The 13,105-nt window shown below is 38.2% G+C and overlaps 1 protein-coding gene across 3 annotated transcripts in view; it reads left to right on the forward strand.

Moving 5' to 3' along the window:
* jarid2b (jumonji and AT-rich interaction domain containing 2b) overlaps positions 1-13,105 on the forward strand; it is a 457,810-nt gene that overhangs the window by 324,669 nt on the left and 120,036 nt on the right. For all 3 annotated transcript variants that reach the window (XM_080204352.1, XM_080204361.1, XM_080204370.1), the window contains exon 4: positions 7,685-7,854. In XM_080204352.1, the coding sequence (XP_080060478.1) occupies positions 7,755-7,854 (100 nt within the window). In that variant the 5' untranslated portion in view covers positions 7,685-7,754. The remainder of the gene's footprint in view (positions 1-7,684; positions 7,855-13,105) is intronic.

Consider the following 13,105-nt stretch of genomic DNA (forward strand, 5'->3'; position numbering starts at 1 on the left):
TAGGAATAGTGTAGTTCAATATGATGCTTCTGTGTGATCATTTGAAGTAACCGTCATGCATTCAATCTTGGAGTGACAAGACATTTTTCTTCACTGAAATCCTTGTCAGCAAATGCTGGAATCCTTGAATATTCTTTTTCTTCTTGGCACTGGAGGATGGTGTAATTTATCCTGCTGGTAATTTGCATAACGGTTTGAACAGGAGGAGGCCATTCTCCACATTGAGTCCATGCTGGTTCTCTGTAGAACTGTTCAATCAGTTCCAGCCCGTGTTTTATCGTCTACCTCCTACAAGTTTATTTTGTTTAAATACCAAGTAATTTTCTTTTGAAATCACTCCTTTTCTGCTCTTCCACCACAATGAGTTCCAGGTCATGACCACTTACTGCTCTAATTGTTTTTCCTCACTTCTGTCCTTCCCCACCATCCTTTCCACAACCTGTTGTCTAAAGCCTTTATTGTGTCCCCTAGTCCTTGTACCATTAACTAATGTTAAGAACTTCTCTTTGCCTACTTTATCTAAACCTACCATAGTAATCCTGGGACAATTTTGGTAAAGCTCCCTTTCAAGGATCCTTTCTAGAATGCAGTGGCCAGACTTGGATGCCATACTCTGGTTCTGGCCCATTCAGAGCTTTATTCAGATTTGGCATAACTTCATAGAATAGTTACAGCACAGAAGGAAGCTATTTGTGCCTTTGCTGACTCCATCTGATCAATTAACCTAGTGCTCCTTAGCCTTTTCCTTCGTAGCCCTGCAATTCTTTCCTTTCCAGATAATGATCCAATTCCCTTTTGAACACCTCACTTGACCCTACCTCATTCTCGGTGCATTCCAAATCCTAAGAACTTGCTGTGTGAAAAAGTTTCCCCTCCTGTCATGATTGGTTCTTTTGCCAATTACCTTAAATCCTGAGCCCTCTGGTACTCGGTTCTTCTAACAGTGGGAATAGTTTATCTACTCTGTCCAGACCTATCATGATTTTAAATACCCTCTTGTCTCTGGCCTTGTCCAAGGAGAACAGTCTCAACTTCTCCAATCTAACTTCATAACTGAAATTCCTCATCCCTGATATCATTCTTTTGAATCTTTTCTGCATCCTCACAAGTCTTCACATCCTTCCTAAAGTGTGGTGTCTGGAACTGGGCGCAGTACTCCAGTTGTGGCCCAAGTAGTATTTCATACAAGTATAAAGTCCAGGATCTGTATGCTTTAAATGTACTGTTAACTTGCCTTGCCACCTTCAATGGCGTTTGCAAATTTATTTCCAGGTCGTTTTACTCCTGCGATCCTTTTAGAATTATACCCTTTTTTGTTTTGTTTCTGTATTCTTTTTGTAGTTCTTGGCAATCTATTTTACCTGCTGTTTTCTCGCCTACTCTACCAACTTGTGTAAGTCCTTCTCATGGTTCACAGCACTTTTAAATTTGTATCATCTACAAATTCTGAAACTGCCCTGTACACTTGGATCTAGATCACTAGAAGGGCAGAAGTCCTAACACCAACCCCTGGAGGATTCCATCATACACCTTCCTCTGGTCCGAAAATCAGTTGTGAACCACTATTCATCACTATTTCTTGTCACTTGGCCAACTTCGTATCCATGTTGCTACCATCTTTTTTATTCCAGCAGTTCTAATTTTGCTCACAAGTTGATCATACCACTTCTTACCATATGCCTTTTGGATGTACACAACAATATTGCTCTCATCAGCACTCAGCTACTTCATCAAAAAAACTAAGCAAATTAGTTAAACATGACTTGCTGTAACAAATCTATGCGATAGTTCCTTAATGAACCATTTGTCTCTTAATTTTGTCATCTTAATTCTGAATTATTGTTTTTATAAGCTTCCCCACTACTTACGCTAAACTGCTGAGGTTGTTTTTACATCCATTTTGAAACAAGACCATAACATTTACAATTTTTCAGTTCTTTGTGGCACCATCACTGAGTCTAAGGAAGACTGGAAAATTTATGACCTGTCCCTCTGCAGTTTCCATTCTCATTTCCCTTCATATCCTTCATTGCATCTCATTTGGTCATGGTGCTTCATTGATTTTAAACCTTTTAAACCTTTCAACATGACCTGGAGAGCAGAATCTTCCTTAAAGGTGGGCGCAAAATATTTATTTTAATATCTCAACCATGAGCAAGTCCCTTTTCAGATCCCTAACTGGCTCCACTCCTACCCTTTATTCTCTTACAAAAATGTCCCATAAGCATATAAATAGTATTTCTTTTTTATATTAGCTGCATTCACATGCATGCACTAATATTGATCTTACTTTTTTTCACATGCTGAACCTCCTAATATCTCAATACACAAGCACATTGCCATGGATGCTGGAAAATCTTAAAGCATCAGTGGATAGAGAAGCAGAGTTAACATTTCAAGCTGGTGACCTTTCATCAGAACTCATGATAAGGGAGTTCAGATTTCTGATGAAAAGATACTGATTTGAAATATTAATCATGTTTCTCTCCACAGATACTGCCAGATCTGTTGGTTTTTTTCCAGCTTCTTTGCTCCTTTTTCTACCAAATCCCTTGCTATTTCCTACTCTAAAATTATCTGTCTTTCCCAATACTCTTTGCATCTTGGTATTCCTCTCTAATAGTTCCTCCTGGTTTCCACACCCTGTTAAATTGATCTAAATCCCTCCTCAGGAACATCAGCAAGTTGCCCTATGAGGAAATTGGTTCGGTCTCTGTTTACATGCTACCCATCTGGCCTGTACGGATCCTATCCCCCCCCCCTCCCAAAGAACAGATCCCAATGTACCAAAACTAGAAAGTTCTTCATCCTGTAACATTTCTTAAGCCATACCTTCCCCCACCTTCTTCTTTCTATTCTCACTTGTGCATGGTGCTGGAAGAAAACTAGAGTTTACTACTTTTGAAGTCCTGCTTGCTAACTTCCTATATGGTTTCCATTCTGGTTTCATATCTGCAGCCATAGAAATGCCTGTCGGTCCTTAAACTATCTCCTATTATCGTTCAGTAGCCTTAGTTCCCCTAGTACAACTGAATCACTCGTAGTGCAATGGATGTACCTCTAACTGCATTCCCCAGATGAACTATCTCTTTATCATTATTTAGAACTGGATTTTAATTTCTCTGCACCTTTAGATTCCTTTACTTTTGGAAAAAGGGAAACACTCAGCAACCAATTAACTCATAGCTCTCCAGGGTTGTTACATTTTATTTTCTTTCTCTCTTTCGCTTCAGTGATCCAGACCTGCATGCTCTGCCCAGGTGTTTCTCTATTCCTTCTGCAAAGTGCATTAATATGTATTCTGCATTAAATTACAACTGCCACTTGCTGCCCATTCCTAAGTATGTCCTTTTGCAGTTGATTGATCTCATCCTCGCTCTCAGCCACATCTACCAAGATGGAATGATCAGCAAATTAAAAAAACAATCCAAGTGTGATTTGGCTTCAGAGTCTTCATGAAGAAAGCTTTATCCTGCATGAAACAGTGTGATCTCCTGATTGAGAGAGAAAAACAAAAATAATTAAAATTCAGCCAATTTGGTGAAAAGAAATATGGGAAACTTCTGAGCTCTTTCACTTGAATAAAATTCCTAAATATAATGATGGGTTATACTTGGGAAGGAAGGCTTAAGATGTGAGGTCATTTCTTCACTACAACTGGGAGTTGGTGAGTGTCCAGTTAATGATCAACAGACCCAGGAAGGGTTATGATGAGGTAAGTAACAATGACTTGTTTACATTTATTGGTGAGATAATGTGTAGATGTAAATTTTGGGTCATCACAAAGAATTGGGGCAGGCCTGGAAACATTACTGCAGAGGGTGATAGAATAGTAGTTAGCAAGGCATCACAGTGTGATGGACCTTTCCACCCATGGGTGACTGTCTCTGTGGAGTTTGTACGTTCATCCAGTGTTTGGCTTTCCTCCATGTGCTCCAGTTTCCTCCCACAGAGCAAAGACGTGCAAGTTAGGTGGATTGGACAGGATCAATGTGCAGAGTTACAAGTTTAGGATAGGAGTTGGGCCTAGGTAGAGGGCTCTTCCAGAGGGTTAGTGCAGACTCAGTGGGCCAAATGGCCTCTTGTGCAATGTAGAGATTCTATGAATGCAGAATTCTCTGCTACCAAACATTACTGGAGTCCATATATTCTTCAAAACATGGGATTCTTCTAAAGTAAATTAGTTGCTTGTAAAAGAGGAGTATTGAATAGATTACGACTATGCTGGGTTGCTCATTGCAGCAAAACGCAAGAACAAATAGACTGGTTACTGAATTAACTTGATTCCTTTACTGGAATATATTTTTCAAAGCATTAAACTTAAGAAAAGCAGATGAACAGTACAAAGCAGTAAAAGTAATGGATTATTTCATGTCTGTACACCCTTTGCAATTTATATTTTGAGGAAATGTGGTTGTTGCTGGACTAGTGCTCAACCAGAAAAATGCGTGCATCATTATTTGGGAATATAGCATTATATAAACAAATGTTCCGAGTAACTAAAAATAGTAGCATGATTGCATTAAAATCTCTCAGAATTTCAAAGTAATATTTAATTAAAATATATGCATGTTTTAAATGGGTTCAATCCATGTAATCTGCATTTGCACAAAATGTGGTGTGTGTACCCATCCTGTTCAAGAGGACATAAGTGAAGCATCTCCATGTAATTTGTGACTATTGATGGTGATTAGTTTTTCATATGTGGAAGATGTGGTTTAGAAGCAAAATATTTTAATTATCTGGAATTTTGGTGAAATTGTAGTTATTTTGGGCAGCACAGCCACAGATTGTGGTGTCAAGATGAATTATCAGTGTTTTTTGCTTAAAGAAAACTGAGCATATAGTAGCAATCTCAAACTAGATCATGCCTTTTGTTAACTTGATTATTAGGGCCAGAGAAGGCTCTGGATTCAGAGACAAATACTATTAGTATTGAATAGAAGGAAAAAGGAAGAACTTGAATGTGTGCAGCAACCTATCATGACCTTTGAGATACACCAAAGATTTCACAATCAATAAATTATCTTTTAAAATATAGTTTCCATTATATCGGAAAACACAGCCACACAGAATAATAAGGTTCCAGAAAGCAGCGTAAAAGCTAAATGTGATCACTGTTGATGGAGAAAATTTGGCTTGGTTACTTATTGACTCCATGTGGTGTCATGGGATCTTTTAGCAAAATACCTCAACTGAAACATGACTAGCAATATAGCAGCACTGGAGTGTCAGCCCAGGTTGTCTGCTCAGCTCTAGATTGGGGTTTGAATTCATAACCTGGAGTCAAGGTAGAGTGCTGTCAGCATTCTGGTCTCTTAGACTGTCATTGTCATGTTTTGGTCAATTTGAATTCTGGGAAGTATCATTAATCAGTGTAATCTTTGACCCTTAAAAAGAGGGATGAGGAAATGCATGTTAAAAGTGCAACAAAAAATTGTATCATTGGCCATATGCAAAGCCTTCGGATTGCAATCATATTGCCATGATACAAATTGAGTAGTGAGCTTATGTTGAAATCTATTATTGTTTCAATGAAATCTCTTGGTATAGTTACTGTATTACTACTCCATAGTAAGTCATTGATTGAATTAATGCCGTGCCCTGGAGAGCACCTTATAATACTGCAAAAAAGGGAAAAAATGCAATTGGTTTCTAAACTTCATCCTGCCATTGACAAATTGATAATCAAGTTAATGTACATCATATTAAGGAGATGTGAATAATATCTGTTCTTCTTTCATTTGGAAGCGACAAAACTAGCAATTTATAATAATTGTAAGGTTTATAGAAATTCAGACTGTTGACTGGGACTATTACATTTTTTACATAGATTAGTCACTGTGATGAGGCTCACAGGAGACTGAACACAGTATCATCAGGCTTGTGACTCATCTCATTTGTTTTGAACTACTTTTGCTTTTTTTTAATCTGAACAAGCACACTTCTTCCTGACTTGACCATCTGCCTCTAAGGAGAATGCAAAAACTATGGTTATTTTCAGATTGTGAAAATATGTTCTCTCTCACTGTGACCACCCAATAACATAGTTGTCTTTGCAAGGTTTGAGGTAGTTTAATCCTATCCATTTACTTGACACATTTACCTTTGCCTTGGCCTGTCAATTTCAATGGATGTTTAAATTTATCTGGCTTATGGCAGCTTATGCTGTAAAAATGGGGCACGTCCTCCTTTTCATTAGTGGACCTGGACTTTGATCTTGAGGACTGTTGTGCTACCTGGAACTCAACTGGCCTGTGTTGGAAGGTCAGGAACTACATTTCTCTCGTTTCTATTTCAAGTAATTGGGCACGGGGTGGCAACCTACCACTGACTGCCACTCTGAGGACGTTATGGCCCATAATAGTAAGGTTGCTAATGTTAATTGTTTGGTTCTTTCGAAGCCTATTCATATTTTACGCACTATCGACCATTGTTCTGATTCAGTGTAGAGTTTGAACATTTAAAAAAATGGTAGATTACATCCTTATTCCTGTTTCTCAAGAGGAGTTAATCAAAAATACAAGACTGTTACATAGCCTCTAGTTAATCTCCTCTCTGTTGCTTCTTATAACTGTAGGTTTGAATCTCATTTTTATTTTGTTTCTGTAATTGTTTGGTGTCATCTGCCAAAGAACTAGAGAGGTGGTTTAGCCAAGACCTCTTGCGTTACAGTTGAGTGTGAGAACATAATGGGCGGTACAAAAATAGAAAGCTCTCAAAAGGTCAGTGCTGTGCTAATTTAGTTTCCCCTCTTTGTAGCCCCTTCCCACGAATATTACATTTTAATTATGTGTGAAGTTTAACTTTTTACCTAAAACTGAGCTAGCTATTCAAAGATACAAGGTTAAGAAAATGATATCACAATTATATATTCTTATAACAGCAGACTCATTGATATGATGAAGCAATCGGGTTTGAGGTTTATTTTCATCTGTGTTGGAAATCAGTGTTCAAATTCAATCCATTCTGATGGAGTGCGAGTAATTTCTGTCTGGTTGGGTCCTATGTTGCAAGGTTTTGGTCCATCTCAGCCCAGTTCTTGGGCAAGGCCCTAAAGCAGAAAGCTGTCCTTCCATTAGGACAGAGTGGAAGGCACTTTCCAACTGGCTGAATTGTACCAGTGTTGTCCAGTAGATTAGATGAATTGCACTTCTGCTTGGTTTAAAAAAAAGAGCAATTGCATTACTTTTGTGCATGTAATCCTATTTGTACTCACGTGGCAGGTATAATTTAACTTTTAGGTTTGTTGGTAAAATGGTAAAACAAAGCGTGCAAGTGTTTTTTGATCTTTTGCTAAATAAATGGTACATGTAAAGTACATTTACCAATACATAAGATGTTTATGCTTGCACAATGTGCCTAAAACAGTATCACCATAGCAGCCAGTATTGTGGCTGGTCAGCAATTTTATTGGACACCACTGTGTTACACCTAGTGTAGGGTTGTCATTATACCATGTGTGCCGGTGCAGATTTCCTAATAGGTTCTAGTGCATTTGTTGTGATAATTTTACAGACTGACTTAATTATATAAACTGTGCCTCAATTTAAGACTGCTCTTGACAGAGCAGGAAAGGAAATGCTAGTGTATAATTGTAACATCCCTGAATGATTATGTACTATTTAAAACATTTGATATTTGGAAGGTATTTTAAGTACATCTTTTGTCTGTTTTGTTGCAGGCCAAGACTGCAAGCACAAAGGAAATTTGCCCAGTCACAGCCCAACTCCCCCAGCACAACCCCAGTCAAGATGGTGGATCCAGTCTTGCCGCCACCTGCAACACAGATCATTGATCTCTCAAAACGAAAGCCTAAAACAGAAGATTTCCTTACTTTTCTTTGCCTTAGAGGTATGTGTTACAGTATTTTTATATCAACAATGTAATTACACAATATATAGGTACATTACAATCCCTGTGAAAATATGTAACATTTTGAAGAATATTTGAATTTGCAGTTGTTGACGGGAAGGATCACACAATAAGATTTTAGTGTCAAGACCTAACATTGTCGAAACGCTTTAATACTCTGAACTACAGAAACATTTCCCATTAACTTTTAAAACAACAAAAAATCTCATTCCATAGTTTTACCTTGCTCTGTCCCTTAAATAGGAACCAGGAATTAATCCAAGGTAATTTTCAACTCCCGAGGGCTTGCTTCTTTACTTTTCGTTTTCCTTTCCCAGCTGAGTAACTCCTAATCCCAGAACAGACTTTCACATTGAGGCATGAATCAGAGATTCTTTTCTCTAGACAGTGTTGAATGAATCTTTGTTTGAACCCTCAAACTTTGTCTCCAATCTGTGTGAGCTCCTGCGTTGCGAACGGTAGAGATTTTCTGTCTCTGTCTCGCTCTCACTTGCTCTCTCTCTCTCTTCCTCACTACACCTGCCGCCGCTCCCCCCCACCCCAAGGGTTTCTGACAGAATTCAGAATAAACCACATGATTCTGCCTTCATTGTCTGTTTCAACCTAAGTTAAAGAGACAGTCCCAAACTGTGTTTGTAACCTTATAAATAATGCACCTTTTTCAGCAACTGGGAAGCTTGTGTTACCGTATTTTGTTTTTTATTATCATGTTCCTTGGCGCAAATAGTTTATCATAAACAGCTGATCATTAGCCTCCTTCTGCACTGTAGGGATTCTCCTTGAAGCATGCATGGACCCTCTGAAACAGCATCTCACCCAGCACTCCCACCCCAAAAACCACCACCCATAACCCTGTACATTTACTATGGCTAATCACCTAACGTAAACATGTTTGGACACCAAGGAACAATTTAGCATGGCCAATCCACCTAACCTGCACATTTTTAGACTGAGGAAATTGGAACGCCAGGAGAATGTTAGACTCCACACTGTCACCCAAGGCCTGAATTGATGTTGGAATAGAATTGGCTGTATTCCAAATGGTATTTTAAGATGTCAAACCTGAACTCTTTGCAATGATTGACTTGCTTAGCAAACCAGGACATTTCATGTGATTGTTACTTAACCTGTTACAATGGTATAAAATTGTTGATAGGAAAGTTGAGAAACATCAACAAAAATGAAACTGGTGCTGAAGAGGAGAGGGTAGCAGCTTTTGTGATAGGTGATTTCTGAAATCAGAGAAGTTGGATCGATGATTATTTGATAAATACAACTGCCAAGGCCCGTTTTCTGTGCAGCGATCAGTTTTGTGAATGAAACCTGATTCACATTGCTCATAATTATGTTAAGAAATCAGAGGTATTGGAACTCCACACAGCTCTCTGTTCTCCTACTAAGCCTGAGGGCTAATGCACTAGGAAAACTCAGCTCCTCTTTATGCTTCTAACACTAACAGATCCAATTGCCATCCATCTGTAATGGAGTTGTGTACTACTGTGAGCTCTTACCAACAGTATAACAGTGGTACAAATTTAGACCATTGGCGGTACAAAGAAGGGTTGTTCAGTGGACTCGAATAGGAGCGGTCCAAGGAAGCAAATACCATATAAACAAAATATGCTGGAAAATATTTAGTCTAAGAGCACCTTTGGTGAAAAAAAATGTTTCAGACCTGTGAACTTTCATCTGAAAATAAGATGTTTTCCACATTATAGAAATACAAATTGATTTATCACCCACCAAAGATCAAGAGGCTGAATATAACTCTATCCACCTGGCAGAAACTTGGGTTTGACAATTCAAATTGCCCAAGATATTTATTGGCTTTGCGGCTACCAGAAAAAATGTGACAAAACATTAATGAATGCTGAAATCTGATATAATAAAATGAAATTTCAAATATTTGGTAGCTTTGGAGTCATGTCTTTGTTTGTAGAGTTTGCTTAGTTATTTTCAGTTGTATGTTTCATTTGAGTTGTCAGCTTTTTTAAAGCTGTTCTTCAGCAGTTCTGTTTTTGTAGTATGAATTACGCAATAAGCGAGGTTAGGATAGAGAGGAGCTAGCTTTTTGCAACCTGCCGTGCCCTACCTCATCTGAGGATAATTGGTGCTGACACCAAACTCCTGAAATGAAAATAATTTCCGTTCTGTACTATAATGAGCACCAAAATCATGAAGCAAAAATGTGGGAAGCTTCCTTAGATCAGTAAATTATGAAAATAAACAATATTAACTTTGAAGTAATCTACCAATTTTATAGCTCTCTGTACACTGTTGTTTATGACCAAGTTGTGTGATTGCACAATTTTTATTGTACAGATGATTGCTGTAGAGAAGCAGCAGTGATTAACCTCTAATTGGGAGGTGATTGCAGTTGCCACAATGACCTATTTATAATTGTCCACATTTTAAGTTTCCTGACCTTGCACATAATGGCTTGGATTATTTTCGGCTAGCCAGGAAATGCAAAGGCATTGATTAGTTTTAGAGATCTTGATCTTTAAATGCACTTGAATATTGAATACAGATTTTTAATAGGGGAGGAGGGGAAATAATTTGGCTGACAGGCTGTGTTTTGTTTCTTGAAGCTATATTTGTATTGTGTAATTGTAGAGAAATAACTCTGGGGGGCTGTATTGTTGACTCTCTGCCATTAAATGCTGCTGGCTAAAATTAGCTTTCTATCTCAGCTTGCTGTCATACTGTTGCCTACTCTGTTCCTTACGACAATGCTGGGAGAGAACTCGAATTCGTATCAAAGGCTGAGTTTTCAAACGTTTTTCAGTTGTACTTGGCAATTGACTCTAATTCACAATAGACACATTGAATTATACAGTGTGAGATCACAGTGGCGTGTGTTTTTTTATTATCGCCCCCCCCCTCCCCTATTCAATTTCAACAAATACTGTATTTTACAGCCTTTTTTTAACAACCAAAAGGGAAACTTCTGGTTTCCCTTTTGAAAAATATTTTGATTTTAAATAAATAATGTGCTACAGTGGATAAATCCCTCTTTGTTTCTGGTTCTGCCCTTTTCTTCTGAACTGTATTTTATATTAATTTATTGCAACAGAACCCAAGATTAAGGCAGTGAGCATAGTGACATCAAGAAAATTGGTTCTTCCTGTAACATTAGAGTCTTTTCCAGAAGAAAGTAGGGATACTGAAAAATGCCTTAATGATCCTTTTGACTTATTAAGCATCAAATGTATAACATATATTTAAAATTCAGTTTCTTCACAGTAAGAGTGCCAGCAAATATTCGGAAACTGACCATTTTGTAGGCCTCCTTGAATCATTCTGATGAAAGGTCATTGACCAGAAGCAATAACACTGTTTCTCCCTTCTATACGGATGCTGCCTGATCTGCTGAATGTTTTCAGTTTCTGTATTTATGAAGGGAAAATAGTGTTGGATGAATTTGTTTTGTTTTGGAAATGGAGCTAGTAAGATAAAGGGGAGCCAGCAGATTGTGTTTTGGAGGATGGAACTAGTAAAACAAGGAGAAGCCAGTAGATTTAGTATTTCGTTTTGAACATGGTACTAGTAAGATGAGGGAGCAGTCAGTGGATTTAGTGTATTTAAATTTTCCATAAGCATTTGATGATGTGCCACAAGAGTTTTTTTTACACCAAATTCAAACTGCTAAGATTGTACTAGCATGAATTAAGGATTGATAAATGGACAGAAGAGATTTTGTGGCACAGTGATAAGTGTCTCTACCTCTGAATCTGAAGCTCCCGATTCAAGTCCAATGGCAGGACTTGTTGGCCATGGAAAGAGCGTTCAGAGGTGTTCAACGGGCTCATCAGCTTGGAAATCCTTCTAGTGGGTTATAAAAACCTTGTGGGTGTGAAGATATGTAAGAGAGAGAATGGACATTTTAGGGTTGGCAGGCTGTGAAGAGTGATCAGACGTTTATAATCTATATTAATGACTTTGATAACTGGACTATGTGTAACATGTCAAAAATTTGTTGACGATACGAAGCTACAGGGGGAAAGTTTAAAAAATAGACGATGGAGGATACAAGAGGCTGATTTCTTCCTGGTTAAAAGCAAATTACTATGGATGTTGGAATCTGAAACAAAAACAGATGCTGGAAAATCATAGCAGGTCTAATAGCATCTGTGGAAAGAGAATAGAGCTAAAATTTGGAGTCCAGATGACCCTTCAATTCCTTTCTGGCATGGGTGGCAGTGAGGCATGTTTGGGTGAAAATGGCAATTATGAAAATGATCTCCAGTCACTGCACCGCATATACTGCAGTAAAAAGTTGTTGGAAACATCACATTGTTAGTAGATCAAAGAAAGGATATTTTAAAAAAATGATATTTAGGAAAGTCTGATGGCATACTCAAAATAATCATGGACTACTTTTTGGATTTTTAAAATATTTCATGTTAAATGTTAAAACAGTAACTTTTATAATGTTGTGGACCTCCTCATTAAGTATTTGCAAATCAAGAAGAGACCCATTTGCTTGAAAATGGAGGAGAAAATTTAAAACTTTAATTTTGAATCAGTGGGCAGTTAGCTCAAACAAACGCTCGTTTCTGACTTGCTGTTTGAAATCGCAAGCCATCAGGATTAGCATTAATTGATCCCATACCAACTGTTGAATTCGAGCACTATAGATGTGCACACACTGAAGTTGCAGATCTTTCCAATACTTAGCTGTGAATCTGAACTTATCGCAGCTACTGGTAAAATCTGATCCATTGCCTTATTTTAATTAAAGAATAACATGTTAAAATGTATTTGAAAAATATACATTTTCATGTGAGGGCCCAAAATCACATTTCAACGAATACTTTTTTCTGCTGTGAAAATTTAAATTGACTCAGCATCAATTTTCTTTTGATGAGAAATTTCCCCAGGGGTCGGTGCTGGGGCCTCAGCTTTTTACCATTTATATAGATGATCTAGAGGAGGGAACCGAGTGTAGGGTGTCGAAATTTGCTGATGACACCAAGATTGGGGGAACGGCAAATTGTGCGGAGGGTGTGGAGAGTCTGCAGAAGGATCTAGATAGGCTGGGCGAATGGGCCAGGAACTGGCAAATGGAATTTAATGTTGGCAAGTGCGAGGTGGTCCACTTTGGTAGGAATAATGGTAGGAAGGACTATTACTTACATGGCGAAAAACTGCAGCAGGCGACGGTGCAGAGGGACCTGGGGGTCCTTGTGCATGAGTCGCAAAAACCCAGCTTGCAGGTGCAACAGGT

This window comes from Carcharhinus amblyrhynchos, chromosome 2 (genome assembly GCF_965287045.1).
Source record: "Carcharhinus amblyrhynchos chromosome 2, sCarAmb.v2.hapA, whole genome shotgun sequence".
Taxonomy (NCBI): Eukaryota; Metazoa; Chordata; class Chondrichthyes; order Carcharhiniformes; family Carcharhinidae; genus Carcharhinus; species Carcharhinus amblyrhynchos.